The following is a 19,690-nucleotide window of genomic DNA, read 5'->3' as shown; positions in this document are numbered from 1 at the left end:
CTTATGGGTCATGGCAGTAAACACTGAGTAAAATAGGCTGTGTCCATTTTTAAGGGGGGTGTTGGTAACAAAGTAGCTCCAGTATGGAATATTTCCAGTGATGGCTGCTGCAACAGTCTCTTTCCGTTTCTCCCTCTTTGACATTTTCATTGTTTGTTCCATTGTCCTCACGCTTCAATGCGACTACTGTCCACTGTGGGCCACCGTAGGTGACTTGTAGGAGCCTATGACTGGGCGATTCTCTCCAGTGACTTCTGGGAAAACAGAGAAATTCCTCACCAAACAAAATCAAGTGTCGTGCACAACTTGAAAGTGCAGAGAATGTGTGATACAGATTGAGTTTACGTGCCATAACAAAATGCAAACGTGTTTTAATAAAACCTGCCTCAGCAACAACAATCGGATCATGCAGGCTAATGGTTGTCTCAGTTACAGTGTATTCTCCCCCCTGCTCGCTCGTCTTCTCCTTCCTCTCTCAGGTTACCTGCTGCTGTTTCACTCCGTCCGCCTAGTTTTCATCATCCTCACCATCTCTGCCTGTGGGAAAACAGTTGTTCTGTTCAGCTTTTCTGTCCCACTCAGCTGGGATGATTTGTGCTCGGGTCTCTCCCTTTGCCAGATGTACATTTCGACAGCACAGCGGCCCGCAGTGCGTCCAGACAGCAGCTTGGCCCGTCCCGCATGTCCGCTCCGACCACTGTGTTTCTCTCTGCGATGTTCACAAAGGAATTCGACTTTCTTTTCCTCCTCTTCCTCTTTCCTGAAGGCGGCAGTAACAGAATCATCTGCTCCCGCCGTAGCTCTTCATGGTAAATTGTGATTCATAACATAACTCATTTTTTGGACGACTGCTTCTGTCTATTTAAGGAGCTAACTCATCTGATTCCAAAATCATCTTGCAGCTGCATTGGCCCACATATGCAGTTGTGCTTTTAGGTCTTGACAAATTCAAAGGATCTCCCTGACTACTGATTAAGACGGCTACTCTGCAGTTGATTCCTTTCCGTTGCTGTGTCCTTTCCGTTGCTGTGTAGTTTCACAAGACCAATGCTAGTGTAGGTAGGCTAGCATATCAGCAGAGGATCTTGTGTAGTGAATCAAAGCAGTTGAACTCCCACCATTGATGCATCTATGTTGATATGTGGTGCAATCCAAAGCTTCACCATGGACTTTTCTCATTGATTGATTGAGCTTGCAAACACCACTGCCACCCTAAGGACACAATTTTGACCTGCTTGGAATAATAATGAATTCTGACGGGAGCGATGTGATACGAATGCAGCAGTTCTTGATTTAAATCTGATCATGTTCACCGTTAACTGGACAGGTTAAAGGCCGATATCGTAATCCATCGCACATTCTGTGAGTCAGGAAGTCATGTGGGAGTCTGAGATGTGGAGGTAGGAAGGTGTTCTCACTGTTAGCACTTCAGTTTTCCTGGCACAAGAAACACTTTCCACCAGCACTTTTCTGGCCCCCACGAGTGAAATGAAGGCAGCAGAAACACACTTAGCAGCAGAGAAACATTGTGGGATTCACTGGGGCCCCTTTTCCCCCCTCTCATGGAGACAGTGTTCCCTCTTTGTCCCGCTTGAGCTGGAGCCGGATTGTAGCGTTTTATGTTGTAGGAACTGTTTTTCTCCTCCTTTCTTCCAGCTTAGTTCTGGAGGTGATATTTCTCCACGATATTCTTGCAAATCATCTTGCTTCTTTCTGAGGCTGCATCAGGACATGAGAGGCCCTCTGGTACCCTGAGTTGGAGAGGGCCTTGAGAAACTGGCTCTGGTGTTGAAAACCACTTTCCTGTGTCCGACGCTTTGCCAATAATATCTGCCTTTCCCTTCTCTCTCTCTCTCTCTCTCTCTCTCTTTTTCTCTCTTTTTCTCTCTTTTTCTCTCTCTCCCTCTCTCTCCCTCTCTCAGATATGTCTGCCTGGGCGTTCGGATATGGCAGGGGGCTCGCACTCATGAGCTGGCTTGTTTCAGTGAAAGGATTGTACTAATATGGAACTGGCAGAGAGGCAGGAAATATTTTCCTAACTGAGGCTGATTAATGGGCTGCGAGGGAGGGAAGAGTGGACGAGGGGGAGGCTGGAAGCTGAGTGAGAGGTGGGGAAAGGAACAGCAGCAAGTAAAGATAGAGAGTTTTAAAGGCGGGAGTGTGCCAGGGTTTCAGAGGCGTTGCCATCAGCTCAGAGACATTTTATTCAGATGATGTATTGTTGCTTAGGGCAGAGGTTTTGATATGAAGGAACTGGTATCAACTCATGTTCATGTTCTTTACTTTCAAGCATTTTTGTCACAAACTGCTTAAAAAAACACATCACAGCTCATTTCATCCATCCAGTCTTATCAAATCTGCATGAATTGGTTTGATACCGAGCAACTCTTTGATTGAGACCTAGTTCTGATATAGTATTGCCATATAGAGTTGTAATGGTTGAAGTGTGGTAAAAAAAAATGGCCCCTTTCATATTAAACAGACAGTGAGCAACATTAGTAACCCACCAGAGTTTGTTCACATGGCAATTGTAAATCCCAGATTACGCTGTCTTGGTCCCTTTCTTCACCAGCTTTTCATTTATTCTGTCTATTAATTAGGCAAACTGTGTCCCTCTACTGCTGGAGACGGGATTGATGGGAGTTGAATCTGACTCCGTTATTAGTTCCCTCTTGCTATGATTCTTTTGGCAAGGTTTGAACACAGTCGTATGCGTGGGCTTGGGACAATGGTGGTCGTTCCATACTGTACATGCATACATCCATTCAATAGCTAAACCCAGCATGGTTATCCTCTTCCTGTCTTCATCGCCTCGCTCTCGGCCTCAAACATTTCCGACTTGAAAACGACCGTAATCATTTGAATCAATGTTAATGTAAAACATACCGGTTTACGCAGGGTTAACAGCTTTGGTGTCCATACTGCCTATTGGTCTCTACCCAACTAATGTAAAGTGAAACTTACTAAACCAAGTCAACAGTCTGTTTTTAATCTAAAATAAGACTCCTGTAATGATTCAGACTGTAAGTGCTGCCAAGTAGTTTATTGAAAGATTCTAGCAGGTCATCGTTTCTTCATACTGTAGTTTGCCCATCTTCCTGCTGTTTGCCATTACATCACTCTGTGCAGTACGTTGGCTGTATGGCTTGCAGGTAGTCTGTCGGCTCAGCTCGGTGGGTTCGGCGGTTACCAGTGCTCATAATGAGGCTGACGGGCAACTTTCCCTGAAACTGATACAGAGCAGATTGCTGCTGCGCTCGACCCCTGTCGTCTTTTGGGGTTGTTTTTTTTACAGCCCGCCTCATTTCTGGGAGGCTGGGACTGGTGCGAGGAGGCAGACGAGAGCAGGCGAGGTCTCTCCAAATTTACAAGGCCTCCCCTCCCAGTTCCTCCTACAGAGACGGCGGCACTTTCGCTTCTTTCACGTCCGTCCTTTTTTACACGATTGATTTGGTCTCAAGAACTTCGGAGCAGACATGTTGACAGCTCACAGAGATTCACAGCACATACGAACAGTGCCGACACAACTCGCACAAGGACAACACGATCACACTCGAGTGAAAAGAGATCATGCAATAGAGGAGAGATTTACACAAACATGAAGGGCTATCAGCCATTTGTGTATGCATGCATTTGTGTGTACAGTTTCAGTGGAGTTTGCCTCAGTGTGGAGTAACCTTTTGTTGTCATAACCCAAGGTAAAGTTGTAGTCAGTCATGAAAGTTGTGCTGACATTTAAGTTTTATTATGCTTTTGCTACTGATATTGGTTTCTAAACCAAAAGACACGACCCACAGCCAAACACAACATAATCTCGGTCTTGGTCTGGACGTTGCTCAAAATCACTCTGGGAAACGCTGCGAATCACTAAGTGATGCAGAAGTAGACGAAACTGAAGGAATGTTGCGAAACCAGGAGAGACAATTATAACATTTTATAGCAAAATGCCTCCTGGAATGCAGCGATCGTCACATACTGATGATATACAAAACTGTTTGAGGATGAAACTTCTCTTTAAATATACTGGGTTGGAATTCTGCACATATTTCTGATGAAACGACTCATCATTCCAACCATCCTTATTAAGAATGTGAGGCTCCAAAGAGCATTTTTCTATATTTACAGTGGTGCCCCGCCAAGCTTTCATGCTGGCACTGCTAAGAATGGCATGTTTAAGTTGTTTCAGCGCGCTCCTACGGGAGGCCGCAAAATGTGGGAGGAAAACGGGAAAGTCACACAAATGGCTGCTAAAAGTGATGCAGGTGCTGTCCAGTGTGCTATGATTGAAATCGTGTATTTATTGAATATTGGATGTTCAGGAACCATCAAAATGTCCTTTTTACTTTGTTTTGACCTTTTTGTGGGCGCTGACTGCAGCATTATTTAAGCAGGCGTATATTGTAGCCTTGCTTCTTGGAGGACTATGTGACTAGTAGTTCCAAAATACTCTCCTCAGACAGTATTTTGAGCTCCGTATCAGAGTTCTTTTGTGCTCCGTTGCTTTCCAGACATGTCTCAAACATTCCAGCATCGGGTCGCTATTAGCAGCAGTCCATACAAAATAAATTGAAACTGCGGCTGGGCTCATTTACGTGCGTCTGTGTTCGTTAATACCCTGCGGACATGAAAACATGCGGTGACGCAGAGTTGTGCGATCCTGAAGGTAATTTGTGGTAGGCTCAGTAAATAACCCCCTTTGGCTCTCCACAGGGGGAGGAGCCAGTGACTGCAGTTTGGCTGCAGTGATGCTCAGGGGAGGAGTTATCATGCTGCAGTTAAATTACGTTCTCATATAGTCCTGAAACATTTCCTGAGAACCTTTTATTTGTAAAACAGTAACAGGTAGGTGAACTGCTCAACACCAACTTCTGTGATAACCAATATGTCTCGTTGCCTTGACCACAAATTATTCACGGTGGGTTCATTAAAGGGGACTTGTGCTCCTTGTTGCTTTCCCTCATTTTATCCCATGATACTGTAAGGAATACGAGTTGTTCCGAGTGGCCAGCTGCAACATGTGGATCAGGTGTCCTCGCTCGATGGAGAGTCGGCTCCCTGATTGGCTTAACACAGGAGATTTAGCTAATAAGGTGGAGCAGGGAGGGGCTGAGCACGCTGTGGACAGCATGACGCCATTGCACTTATTTAAGATTCGCCTTTCCTTTGTGGTCCGTAGGTCATGTGTACATCATGATGCAAATGAAATCGCCACAAGCATGCTCACTGTGAGGAATAAACCTAGATTACGCTTCTATGAATAGACTCATTCAGACATGTAAGCACCTTATTACACCCTACATACATCTCCTCAAGGGGGGGACGTGCATATAGCTGACTTGCATTTTTCTTTAGTATGTAAACATTGTAATTGAGGGTAACATTAAAGGTCATGCTGTCATGACACCATGCTGTTCCAAAGCAAACTACTACTTGTTTCTAATTGTCACCTCAGCACAAAGCCCCATATGTCCTTTTCATGTTGCCGGTTGATCTAAATGTGCGGTGAAGCTGGATGTAAGCGGGAGCAGTAAGTGAGTGTTGTGCCCTGCCAGAAGCCCCAAACACCTGAAAAGCCCCGAGCCTGCTGACCGTAACACCGCCAGCGGGGTCATGTGACGGTGCAGGTGGCTGCCAGCCTGCTCAAAGTTCCCCTAACAAGGGAACATTCCTCTGGTGAACTTCTGCTGTTTTCACAACTGCGCTCCTTCGCAAATTGAGTCGAGGCCTTTTGACTTCTTCAGCTGTGTGTTCCTGTTAAAGCTGCGCCATGCAAGAGCTTAATATATAAGCACACATGTCTTCATCCAACTCAAACACATGTAAGACTACGATACACAACAGCAGGCAGTACTTCTCTGTTAGAAATACACAGATTCAGAGCTGTCAGTGTGCAAAATTGTCCAATCAATCAATCTATTTATCACCAAAGTAGCCCAGGTGTCCCCATCTGTCCCCATACCTATCCGTGTCCTCCAGCTCTCCCTGGGGAGTCCCAACATATTGCTAAATGACTCCCCTGTCCGTTGCCTTTTTAATACCGTTTGTGGTTTTAGAAAAGGGGAAACAAACCAAGTGACGACTGCGGAAAGGATGATAACATAAGTAACATAGATTGGACGTGAGCCTGCAAAGGAAGCAACACTTGCTGTCTGTACTTTCATTAATTGATATTCATGTTAATTGCTGACACTGCAGCCCTGTTTTAACTGCTAAAAGTCTCTGCCAAGCCTCCACGAGGACTATTGATTTGGGATTAATTGACATATCCACGCTGGGTCTTCATTTAACTCGCAAAAGAGTTTCGCAGGACGACAGTATCTCGCATAGCACCAGGGGCCGAGGCCGCGTGTCTGCCAGCTGTAATTTACCAAACACATTCATCTTCTTCCTCTGTCAGCTCTGCAGATAAATGCAGTATAATCTGTCCTTTTCCCTCCACGGTTTCGACCGTATCCAGTCTTTCCTTAGGCCTTTTCATTGGTTAGTTTGTCTTCGTGCGCTCCCCCACATGCCATCCAAACTCGCACACATCTAAACCCCGGCTCCTCCACGGCTCCTCCACACTAAAGGTTATTGATAGTTGCGTAAACCTCATGCCACTCCATATTTAAGGGTGATCTCATCGCGGAAGTTCCAAAAGCGGTCCACGCCAGCTTGCCAGTGACTTTTAAGTGGCTTTTGTTCGCCGTCAGCGAAGGCAGGCCAGTGGAAGACAGTGCTGGCTTTCATAAAAGGCTGGCTGTGCTCCTGCAGGTCCTCCTTCAGCTCTCTGGTGGAAACATGGTGCCTAATGTTCGGGCCCTGGGTGTAATTAACCCGGGATGTCATAAAAAAAGGCGTTCACAGGGGGGTGCACGGCGGGCCCGCTGCTCATGCCAGCTCCTGTTGGGCGGCGGAGATCGGGGCCCAGATGTTTTCCATAAGCATGCCAGCAATGTCTCCGAAACCGAGGCCTGCTACACCTACTGTGTACGCCGCACAATGCTCCAGTGTGTGACGGCACATAGGCAGCACTTAGAGAACACAAGTCAAGTGAAAAAAGTTTACCACTCTTGCACAGATTTGTTTATTATAGGTTTAAATTCAACATTTCTACATTATGAGGAGGATTTTTACACTTTCATCCATGTAGGGTTGCATGAAAGGTCGGAGGTCACAGGACAGTATTCAACAGTGTGGCACTATAGTGGAATGTTTTGATGAGACGAGACATACATTTCCGATGGCTGCAGGTGACTGGGATACGCCATTGCAGAGGGTAGAAAACAAGAAAAGAAGACGGATGTGAATGTTCAAACCTTCAAAAGAGGCTTTACACATGTTGTATGAGTTTGGAAATGCATCCAGCATGTTTGTTTGGCCTCAAGGATACACGCAATACTTTTTGGGTACTCTAAACAGAAACAATAAAAAAGGTCACAGTGGCAGAGGTTTTACGCCACCAAGGGGGGTCTAACTGCGTTTGGAGAGTATTCCTCTTCCTTTACTGTACTTGAATGTGCGCTGTGCCTTGACAGTTTCCTTCCCTTTCCTCCCTTTCGCTAGACATTCACAGCTTGGTGTAACTCCCACTTGAGGAAAGCAGGCACGCAGATTGATAACATCGAGGAGGACTTTCGGGATGGACTCAAACTCATGCTGCTGCTGGAGGTCATCTCAGGTAAAGGCAGATCGCTCCGTACGAGCTGATTAGTTTCGGTGCGTTATTGGACAAGTTTCATTTTGTCATGTCAGGGGTATTCAAGAATCAGCGTGTCAAAATGATCCAGTGGAATGCTCTGCTCCAACACGCCCCTGTACTTCAATGAAATGTGTTTAGCCTTGACGGTTTCTCTCGGAGCAAAATGTTGTTTCTTATATCTGTGAGCTCAGTGATAAGCTATAGGTGTGTAGATGAAGCGGTATACAAGAGATAAAGACACAGTCAGTCAGAGTCTATAACACACTGATGCTTTTGTATTTGATCGCAACTGAAATCTCTTCTTTCTGTTGCAGGTGAACGTTTGGCCAAACCGGAGAGAGGCAAGATGAGAGTCCACAAGATCTCCAACGTGAACAAAGCCCTCAACTTCATTGCCGGCAAAGGAGTGAAGCTGGTGTCTATCGGTGCAGAGGGTGAGCGAACAGCGTCCCGTCTCTCTGATGAAGGTTGCAGATGAAGGTCGCATGTTCTCCCGCAGCCTCGTCTGACTCGTCTGGTTTTGTTTTGTTTAGTTTACAGTACATCTCAGACTCTCAGTGTCCTCTTTTTCCTTTGGGCGATAAAGTTCGCAAATAAGTCGCTACTCTCCTGTGAGATCTTGCACCGTAAACAGTCGTGTGTGTGTACAACGCAAGAGTCTCTTCGCCCTCTCCTGCGTTACCATGGCAGGGATGGTGGCCGCTGTGCAGTTTAATGAGATCCTTATTCCAGAGAGCTCCGGCGGAGGTTTGTGCTTTGCAGTGCATTTTCGGGAGAGTGGATCTTAGGATCAGCAGTCCCCCGAGGGGCTGAGGCTGCTCATTGTTCAGCACAAATAACACGGGGATGTCCGTCCTCCTCCCATCGGAGAGTAAACAAGTCTTTAGCAGAGTAAACACTCTCTCCTCTCACTTTCCTCGCCATGTAGTTTTCTTTCGCTCTCTTAACCTCACACGTGTGCGCTGTAAATAAATGAATAACTCTGTGGCGGTTTGTAGATTTGGCAGGTATGTTGCATCATATATTTGGTCTGTTAGGTGTTTGGAAGTTGTAAGATATGAACCCTGACTTGTACGCCTGTTTTTTAAAACAATGAAATTCTACAAGCTTTTCATTTGAAGTTTTAATTGCTGATATATTTGATATTTCCGCTGATTTGTCATGTTACTTTTGTTATTCTTATGACACTTGCATATTTACTTAAAACACTTTGATCGTAATATATGTGCAAGTGTGTCTAAGTACTTTGTGAACTTTGCAACTTCAAATTGTGTGTGTGAGAGAGAAAAAATAGTTTCCAAAATGAGGAAATCCAGGTTAAACACACAGGGGCTCTTGCTCTCCCTCGGGCCTCACACTCACATGACCCAATAAGTTTAACCTCAGCCGTTGGGCATCAATTGCCTCGACCTCTGTGACCTCTGCGGTGCTCAAGCCCTTCTAGTCTTACCATCAGTAGCTTTGTTTGTGTCAGATTCACACATACTAAATTGATCTTGAATACTTCCTTAATATCTGTTTCATTTGCACAACAGCCGTGCATCTTTGTTACATAACCGCTGTACAATCGTCATAGTATCAATGCGGAGCAATGATGTAATAATTCATCGTGCACAGATTTGAACCTCCACACACTGATCCCCCTCCTGCTTGCTCCCGTCTCAGGGGGCGAACGCGCTCAGAGTTCGGTATAAAAGCGTCTTAGCCAGACCGGCATTCCAGACAGATTAGCCGTGTGGAATCCCCTCCTGGACTTGCCGCCCTGCTGCTGCTGCTGCTGCTGGGACGGATCAGGGTGGGAATCAATAGCAAAACCGGGAGCAGTTGGGAGGTGCGGGGCCACAGGGGGTGTGTGAGGGATGAGTGGGGTGTGGGGAGTGGCGAGTCAGGGATTTGCGGTCCTCCCCCAGACCGATCAGTCGTGTTCATTAGCGCTAATCTCAACATGAATCTGCATGTGTCAACACCAACGTCTGAGTGTGACGCGTCCCCTCCCCCCCCCCCTCCGTAACAGAGCTCCTAATGCAATCAGAGTCATCTTTCCACGCCGGGTTACACCAACAGACATCTGACTGACATTTGCAGTCCAAATTTGTCCGTCACAGTTGAGTGGTTCTGATGCTGTCATGCCTTATTAGATTAGAGTGGGGAAACGTATGATTATTAAAGGCGGGCACACAGGGTGACCTGTAGAGGAGGATTTACGTTACAAACAATGCAGGGAGGACTGAATACAGGCGCCTCATTCACAGCCTATAAATACAGGCAGTGGCAGATTAACTATCAGGTATTTATAGTTAATTTTGATGTCAAATTTCCAAATTTTTAAAGCAAAATGTCTGCTCTCTCTAGCTATACCTCCTCTTGGCAACACGTCCAGAACTTAGGTGGCTGTTCTGTCTGGACTACAACTCTAAATGTAAAAGTAAATTAAAAGGTGTAGCTACATCAGGGCCTCTGCAGGTTTTGCAGGTTCGAGTTTCCTGACTTCCAGGACTTGTGAAAGCTGTTTGAAAGCCCTTTTGAAAGAGAAGCTTTTTATCTGTCACCAGACAAAAGGCATAATTGGATATTTAGTTCATTCTGCCACTGTTCATATCACAATCTGTGGATTATACTACCTGCATAACAGGAACAACTGCTGAGTTGTTGGAAGTGTTGTAATACAACAAATAAGATTAATTTGACATCAACCAGCATATATATATTCACATGATTCACACCGTAAAAAAGCTTGATTTTTAAAAAAAAATACAGAGGTGTTGCAGTATTTATTCCTTAGCATAACCATTGATAACATGCATGATGATGTCACCATATCAGGAGAATTGGGTTCCATCTAAAGCCACGTTCGAATGCTGTAGATGTGCAAAAACATCCTTGATCACTTGCTCATGTGTCGGTCTCAGAACTGATCAATCAACCCTCATTTGATGAATTTTAAGAACATTTTTCTGCAGTTAAGACATATATTTGTCATTGTGTGTTCACCTTAATGCGGTTAAGACATTTAAATCAGAGTGACTTGCCTTTAACTCGCAGTAAAGACAAATACTATTGAGTGCATGTAAACGTACTGATCGACTGTAAAATACACCATATTTGAAATGATGGAAAGGTGAGCCATTTACTGAAACTGTCATTGCTTAGTTTTCCTTTCGATTGTTTAATTAATGATGTCACTGTGTTGCCCTCATTGCAGAGATCGTCGATGGCAACGCTAAAATGACCCTGGGAATGATCTGGACCATAATCCTACGCTTTGCCATCCAAGACATCTCTGTGGAAGGTACGGTGTGTGTGCGTGTGTGTGTGCGTGTGCGTGTGCGCGCGCGCTCATTTCCACACGTTTCATATTCATCACTTTATTGAGAGAAGTCTTGGTCACCGACTGACTGACGTCTCACGCACATGGCTGAGCACTCTAACAGGAATAGGCTTTGACTGTACATGCTCATTTAAATATGAATGTTTTTGAGACTTGCTCTTTTCCTGCAGACGTGGAAACGTTAATGATACGGCGCTCTCCTCCTTTGCCTCATAAAATACGCTTACAGCGTAATCCAATTTGAATGTCAGAAGTGATCAGCCTTCATATTGTATTGTGCGTTTCAGTCTGTGTTGCATTGTCTGTCCGGGCGCACTAGAATACCACTCACCTCTCTGTATCCACTGGAAACCGGAGAGCACCAAACATCCCGGCAATCACACATGTGTCCCATTCACTTCACCTCCACTTAATCCTGCACTAAACAGGGATTAGTTGTGAATCAACCAGAGTAAAGCCTGAGAGTTTCTCTAACTTCACAATGATCTCCTCTCCCCCAACCGCAGAGACGTCTGCCAAAGAGGGCCTCCTGTTATGGTGCCAGAGGAAGACGGCACCCTATAAGAATGTCAACATCCAAAACTTTCACATCAGGTAAGACTTTGGGTAATAAAAACAAAGATAAGGCCGCTGTAGTTGGTGATTGATGGTACGTTCAAGCTCGGGGTCTGTAAAAACTAATCGAATTCCAATTCCCAAAGCGACGCTGTAATTTGCTCTGTCTGGGGTTTATAGCACCGAGTCCACACTGCGGTTTTCACCTTGGTATCCTCACTTTGTCAGATTTGAGAAACAAGATGAATATCGGACATCTCTATCCGTCCCCTCACACACTTGCACTTGTAAGGGAGGGACTTGTTCTCTCACCGGTGTGTGTTTAGAGGAGCAGTGGGACCTACATGTTCTGACAGCTTAGTGCCTCCTGACTTTATGTTGTCACCTAGAGGGCTTAAAGCAACACACCTAAAAACAATTAGTGGATCCATGAACTAAATTAGACTTTACCCACCATGAGACCGCTCTTCCGTCCCCAGTAGTGACCCTTCCACCAGTGAGCGTTATTGGTTGTGGTCACGGCCGGGAAGCTGTTGAGGTTCAGCCCTCGCAGCTGCATAAGCAACTCCAACTGTTTGCTGGAGGTGCAAGTGCATTCTGTGGATGGTGGCGCTGGGTTGAAGCAGCTGGTTGCCAATCTTGTGATCTATCCTCTGGGGATCATGAGAGATGGGTAGACCACCACTGCCTTTGTGCTGGCATGGCATCAATCCAAGGCAGTTTGAATGAACTGCTGAAGCATAATTTGGGTGAATGCATGTTCTTTGTCTACAGTGAACGTGGCCTTGAGCAAGGCAGCTCAGTAATAACACCATGTCCCTATAGTAGTGAAGTATGAGTCAGACAACAACTCTCTCCTGCTGCCACCGCTGCCGTAAATAAAAGGGTGGTTGCCGACTTGTCTGGTCCAATTAAGAATGCAAAATTACATTGTGAGCATGCTAATTTTAAATAAGTACATAATTACGGAAATGGTTCCTGACGCAACGCAGATGATCACAGCGGCCTCAGATAGTGCTGAGAGCAGAGCAGACCTGAAAGCAGACGCACTTAACCAAGAACAGACCTCAGGCCACCAGACCCCCAACCCGTATATTTTTAGATTGAGTCCGGACGTTTTCCTCAACATCTCACACACACACACACACACACACGATTCCTGCCACGCGATTCCTGCCACGCGAATGCTCAGTGGGGTTTGGACGGCGGTGGGTTTATAGGACGTTGTAGAACCCTGAAAGCCGGGGCGAGGAGAAAGGTGGAGGGGAGGTCATTTCAGGAGAGAGGTAAGAGGAGAGGCCTGATGATCTGAAGCCGGAGAGGACGACTGAGCCAGAGCTTTGATGTGGTTTCTGTGAGGGATGATAGCTATACGTCTCAGTCAGAGATGAGAGGCAGATGAGGAGAGATCACTCCTTTCCCTCCATCGTGCTCTGTAGCGCCACAGCTTCAGGTACAAAAGCAGCCAAGTTAAAGCCCCCTAATGCATTACGATCGTTATTTAAGGCAAGTCAATGCCGTAAAAATAACATTTCTGTCTTGAATTTGTTACCATGGGAGCCCAGGAAAACAGTAAAGATGGTGCTGCTCTCTCCCATCACCCTGCATGTAGTCAGGCTGTACCAAGGACACCCGTCAATGCAACACAGAAACCAGACTAAAAATATGACTTGCAGCCAAATAAGCACATTGTTATTGACTTCTAATGTCCTTGGTAAAGCAACAGACCACATCTGTAACATAATAAGTGCAAATACTTTTACTGTGGAAATTCAAGGCTGCACATTTAACATATCCAAGCAGGAATGGCTGAGATCAAGCCTGGTGGTCTGAAAAATACTTTTCATTATTCACGTTGCCAGGTTTCACCTTTTTTCTATTCAGAGGCTTAATGCAACTCTGTGCTGAAAGCGTCTGACGCGAGGACACACAAGACCTGTTGCTGTAAAGATGTGAGCGTGTGACTTATTAGAGAAAGGAGATCTTGATCAAAGAGGAAATCTCTCTCTCTCTCTCTGTCTGTCTCTCTCTCTCTCTCTCTCAGCTGGAAAGATGGCCTGGGTTTCTGTGCGCTCATTCATCGACACCGTCCAGAGCTCATTGACTACAGCAAACTTCGCAAGGTGAGTTAGGGCCAGAGAGCACCGACCACAAACACACACACACACACAAGTGCGGCTGAAAGAGGAAATAAAGTCACATGCTATTACACCCAAAATTCGGTAAAGAATTATAATCAAACTGGAGCATTCACCTTGATGAAGACATTTACACAAAGCAAAGTTATTTGAAATAAATGCGTGGACACTTTTCTTTGTCAGTTGTCCTTTTTGTTTGTTTGTTTGTTATCATATTTCAAAACCTTGTGAACAGATTTTTATAACAGATGACATCCAGATCCAGATGAAGCGGAAAAAAAATTGTCACACATTTCCTGTTGTGAAAATAACACATTGAAATGACTCCCTCGCCGTGATGGATGTGCCACTCACACGCACGAAAGCATGAATCAAGCCTGTGCCTCTTCTGACAGGACGACCCCATGACCAACCTGAACACAGCCTTCGACGTGGCAGAGAAGTACCTGGACATCCCCAAGATGTTGGACGCAGAAGGTAAGGGGTCGTGAAAGCGATGTGGAGGAGGACGGAGTTTGACCTCGATGTGACACTGAGACACTTGGAGACGCCTGCAGATCTCTGTACAAATAAATGAAGCTGCACGGACGTCATCCTGTTTCTTTAAGAATGTTTTTGTATTCACTTAGTTGGAGACGTGTGTACGTGTGTGCGTGTGTGCGTGTGTGCGTGTGTGCGTGTGTGCGTGTGTGTGTGTGTGTGTGTGTGTGTGTGTGTGTGTGTGTGTGTGTGTGTGTGTGTGTGTGTGTGTGTGTGTGTGTGTGTGTGTGTGTGTGTGTGTGTGTGTGTGTGTGTGTGTGTGTGTGTGTGTGTGTGTGTGTGTGTGTGTGTGTGTGTGTGTGTGAGAGTCTAGTCTAGTCTAGTCTATCAAGTCCTCCCCGTCAAGCACATCTGCAGTGTGACGCAGCGTGTTATTCTTTCCTCTCTGGATACTGTTTGTGTGAAGAGCTGAGCCCCAGTTCGACTTCCTGTTTCTTCATCTTATTTGTGCTCTGTGTAACACCTCCCACTCTTCCTCCCCCCCTCCCTGACCTCCTCTCCTCCCCACAGACATTGTGGGCACTGCCCGTCCGGATGAGAAGGCTATCATGACCTACGTCTCTAGCTTCTACCACGCCTTCTCAGGCGCCCAGAAGGTATCCTGGATGCAGCGTCTCCTTCTCGCCCTCCTCCTCCTCTTTCCTCCTCTTCCTCACTCCCCTCTTCCCTGGTTTCTCTCCTCCCGTGTTTATCCTAACAGTGGCCTTCTTCTCTCTCTCTGCAGTGCACAGCCCAACCCCCAGGGGTCACTCTCCTTCACTTTCCGCATGGTTCATGCCACCAATTGCATGATGGGACACCAACAATGTTTCTCAGAGGCAGCGTGCACAAGTGTGTCTCCAGTCTGGCTCATTGGGCCACAGGCTGCACAGCTCTCGCTCCATTCAGCCCTGATCAGGGTCTTGTTCCGCTAAACACAGGCCTAGCGGAGTGGGAGGCGCTGTGGAGTTTGTCTGATAAATGAGGATGATTGCCTGTGATAAAGGCCACGATAGCTGACAGAGAGAATCAGATTACCCAGAAGTCTGCGTGGTGGGGGAGATGTAAGCGTTTAAATGGATGGTTATGTTCAGCCTTGAGAGTGACAGCTTAAATGGAGGGCGGAGGAATGAATGAAATCAAAACCAACACTTCAATGTCGAGTGGCGAGCGGCCGAAGTGTGTGAGAAGAAACTAATTCTACTCTGTTAATTAGTTAATGCAATTGCGCAAAAAAATGCAAAAGCAGTTGGTAATAAGTTATGAAATCGTGATCTTGTGTTGTTGGAGACGAAATTCCCAAGTTCCGAGCTAAAATACAAACCTTTGATGTGCACACCACAGGCTCGCTCGCCATTTAGTCCATGGGTGTGTCTCACCTGGTGTGTGAGCCAATGCGTTACATGATGATGCCATGATGTAAATATGTCACAGAAGTAAAGAGCCAACCTCAAGTTTTGATGCTGGCAATTCTCAACGCATTCTATATAACACTACAAACATAATAATGTCTCCCCTTTCAGTAATACATTTGATTTAAGCGCAAAAAATGTATGTAATTATCCCATTGTCACACGCAGTTTCCATGCGTCTTGCACTGTGTGTGCCTGTACACACTGATAGTTTGACAGAGAGCAGCAGTTATATAAGACCTCACTTCATTTGAGAGGCCCAGCACGACAAACTGCATTTGACCGCAGCTGTGTTTAAGCAACGCAGATCAAAAAAAATGTCTCTGTTTATAAGCGGGGCGAGTGGCGAGGCGCGGCCTCCCTCACTGACAGGGCACCCGTCTGGATCGCATCAGAGATCAGAGGCCCGCGGGACACGACACGATAAAGGCCGGGCTGCCAGTAACATGTTAAAGAGATGAGAAGGACGTTTCTGAGATTAGATAGAAAATTGCAACAAATGCGCCATTCACACTGATGGTGAACTGGTGACAAAGATAGAATGCAAACGGACGGGATCCGCCATATTTGCACGTCACAAATTATTACATGCCCTTGATATTCATATTAACCCTCTGGTGTCTGAAGAAATGTCTTTATTTCTTTATTTTTTACACTTTCAGAATACATTTTTCTAAGTTGCTTTGTATGCAATTTATTAATTAAAATTCCCCCAAAAAATTCTGATATTCATCCCGATTTTTCCTGAACCAAATAGAGAATCTAAAATTTCTTTCTTGCGCTTTTCCCCTGGAATCGAGGAATTTCTAGATTCAAGTTGAGTGTGTATTAAGCATAGTAAAGTGAATGATTTTTAAAGTGTGCAAAATCCAAATGACTCCAGACTCCAGAGGGTTAAAATGCTGAAACCCTTCAGGTTGTGTGTAACTCATCCACTCAGGAAACCTCCCCTCACCCTTCAAAAGAAGTCAAGTTTATTCCAAGTATTTTCTCGAAAGCAAACTTGAAGACAAACTGCAGCAGGCCTCAGACCCACTCGTGCACCGTGCTGCCTCCTCTCGTGATTACGCCCCCTGCTGGCCCCTTTTTGTCTCTGCACACTTTTACTCTGCATATTTTTTTCTCCCTCTCCGTCCTCTCCCCCTTCCTCCTCCTCTTCTTCTTCTCCCCCCGGGCAGATATCATTAGCACCTTGAGGCCAGATGAGAAGGCCATCATGACTTATGTGTCGTGTTACTACCACGCGTTCTCAGGCAAGCAGAAGGTGAGAGATGATACGCCAAACTAATCCCCAAACAATAACCGGATAGCAGCCAGACTGGCAGGCAGAGAATGACAGAGCAGCCACAGTCAGATTTAGCCAGAATTTAGCTGTTGGCAGACTAATGTGGTGTCACACTTGACCCTGCATCATTGTACTACACTAGAATTTACAATTTATCCAAAGAAAGATTCTCAACAACAATGGAATGCATCAATGCCACAATCCAAACATCAGAGGTATTTATTATAGATTTGTAAGGACTCTGCAATACTAAATCTGTCTTTACAACCTGTAGAGCCATTTTCTTCACCTCAATACAACACATCACAGAGTGTCAAGAGCAAATTGCCCTCAGACTGCAGGGTAGTGAGCTTCTTAATCGTGGGATTAGTTGGTGCAGGTTTATTTTCAATCATTGCCTAGCCCGTACACTTAAACAAATGGATTACAACAAGCAAAACAAGCATCATGTAAGTGTTTTATGTGCAGTAAGTGCATCCGTGTTTTTAGTTTTGGCAGCCACAGTGGGAAACAAATGGTCAGTTATGCGGAAGCCATCCTTATCTGTCCCTTTTCAGCAGCAAGCAAGAGATATCGATCCTGGATACAAAGCACAGCCTTCCTCCGCTGCCAGCGTCAAGTTCTTGCGTTGTCCTGGGAATAAATTATGCAGACGAAGTGCCAAAGCAACTAAAAAAAATAACCTCTGCGGAGAATGCAGACTTGTCTCACACACAGGATATTCGCTGAGTCCCCTGTATGTTAAACTTTTACGAGGATCCACTCCTTAATGGAGCTTTCGAAATCAGGAGGCCCGGAAACCGCTTGCTGGCTGGCACGGCGGTTTACAACGCTGGCGTGGTCAGTGTGTAGACGCAACAGTGGCTCCTCCCCGGTGTAACACTTTAGATTGTATCCGCTGGGGCCGAAATTTCCCCATAAACGGCATCACTCTCACTCCCCCGTTGGCTCGGCTCTTCGCGCTTATTTTACAGCGCAAGGCTTTATAGATGGGATGGGATGGAAAGTTAGTTGTGGGCTCTATGCAATCGTCCAAGCAGCTCATTCCATACATACAGTGTCCTCTCCCGCTCTCTCTGATGTCAGCGCAAAGTAATTCATGGTAGACGAACTCCAAACGCCTGGCTGTCAGGGACTCCAGTACACAGGCCCAGCAAGCAAACATTTGCGTTTGCTCATAAAAGGGCGACCTGTACATCCCAGCTCTCCTTTTAAGGCAACTGCCTGCTGCTCCTCGGGGCCCTGGAGCAGAGCTCACACCAAGCCAAGCCCCCCCCAGAACTTTTGACAATGGAGCCTGCAAGCAGACCTCCGTGTGGGATGCCAGGCTGTGAGCTGTGAAATGGGGGTGTGGGGGAGGGGGGCTGGGGTGCATGCACTCTCAGAATGTGAGCTCACTGCTGCCTCCGTACTTTTAAATCTATTAATTTCCCTGTCAAGCTAAAATCGATTGGGCTGTTTGGGCTGATTCATTACATTCACAGACGGATCCGTTTCGATTTCAATATTATCTCAAGCACTTTAACTCGCCTCTAAATTACTGGTCGAAACTTTTTTTTTATATCTGGCCCACTTCCAAGCTATCAAGCACATGCACAGCATTCTAATGACTTTGTGCATGTTGCTTTTCTCTCTATCTCTTCATCTGCTCTTGCTCCGAATGTTCTATTCTTCTTGAACCCAAGGGGTTAACAGAATACATGTTGTCATGGAAACTACTTCACTCATACATTGCCAATCCACTTATGAAGACTGATGATCCATCTTGAGGAAGTGTGAGCAAGTGTGTCACAGATGAACCTCATTTTCCCCACTGGGCTGTGGCGTCCTCATTGGAGACCCGCACTCTTCCCTCAGTCAAACCTCTGTATGTAGGTTGAGAGGCTAAAATAACGTACAGTACACTGCTGTTCTATAAAAAGAAAGTGTCACACAGAGAAAGGCTCCCCTAAGAGAGAGAGAGACACACACACACACACACACACACACACACACACACACACACACACACACACACACACACACACACACACACACACACACACACACACACACACACACCTGATGACTGGTACAATATGACTGTGACGTGCGTGTGCTCGTTAGAGAATAATCTGTCTGAGCTGTCACCGTCAGTCTCTACAGTCCTGCCTGCTAGAATCAGAATTTGGATTATTAATCTCTGGACGTTTCCATGACTTTCACATTGCCACATAGACACCCCGACAGCATTAGAGAGGTAACATTAGTTTTCACTTGCTTGCAGCATCGTGGCCGATCTGTTGCAAGCTTCCACAGCGTTAACACACCAAATGCATCAGCCGTAACTCCAGCACACACACTGGATATACACTGTACAGTATAGATGGATACAGTATAGAACACCTCTCATGCTTCCAATCAACCCCAGGTCTCACATTGATTTCCCCACCATCCAGGCAGAGACGGCGGCCAACAGGATCTGCAAGGTGCTGGCTGTCAACCAGGAAAATGAGCAGCTGATGGAGGACTATGAGAAGCTGGCCAGTGATGTGAGCACACCCCACCTTCCCTCCATTGTTCCTCCACCCTCCCCTCCCCTCTCTCTTCTCCTTTTTTGAACCGTTCAGTCGCCTCCCAGCCCCCTGGGTGTTTGTGCTCCACCAAGCTGCAGGAACAAATAGTCTAGATGAGGAAAAGCAAGTAGCTGAAACCCTCTGGAGTCTAAAGTCACTTTTTAACGTATAACTTTTAATCAAAATTTGCTTTTATTTGTAGTACAAAAACTAACTA

General features: G+C 45.9%; 1 protein-coding gene across 3 annotated transcripts in view; it reads left to right on the top strand.

Annotated features, from left to right (window-relative positions):
• Positions 1-19,690, top strand: part of actn1 (actinin, alpha 1) — a 44,295-nt gene that overhangs the window by 16,316 nt on the left and 8,289 nt on the right. For all 3 annotated transcript variants that reach the window (XM_076157738.1, XM_076157737.1, XM_076157739.1), the window contains exons 2-9: positions 7,546-7,660; positions 7,996-8,115; positions 10,884-10,970; positions 11,516-11,603; positions 13,609-13,687; positions 14,098-14,179; positions 14,753-14,838; positions 19,357-19,449. In XM_076157738.1, the coding sequence (XP_076013853.1) occupies positions 7,546-7,660; positions 7,996-8,115; positions 10,884-10,970; positions 11,516-11,603; positions 13,609-13,687; positions 14,098-14,179; positions 14,753-14,838; positions 19,357-19,449 (750 nt within the window). The remainder of the gene's footprint in view (positions 1-7,545; positions 7,661-7,995; positions 8,116-10,883; positions 10,971-11,515; positions 11,604-13,608; positions 13,688-14,097; positions 14,180-14,752; positions 14,839-19,356; positions 19,450-19,690) is intronic.

The sequence above is a fragment of the Genypterus blacodes genome, unplaced genomic scaffold, assembly GCF_046128005.1.
Source record: "Genypterus blacodes isolate CSIRO-AG114 ecotype Tasmania unplaced genomic scaffold, CSIRO-AGI_Gbla_v1 ptg000073l_1, whole genome shotgun sequence".
Lineage (NCBI taxonomy): Eukaryota > Metazoa > Chordata > Actinopteri > Ophidiiformes > Ophidiidae > Genypterus > Genypterus blacodes.
Note: the sequence above shows the minus strand (reverse complement) of the source record. Positions and strands in the feature narration are given on the sequence as shown.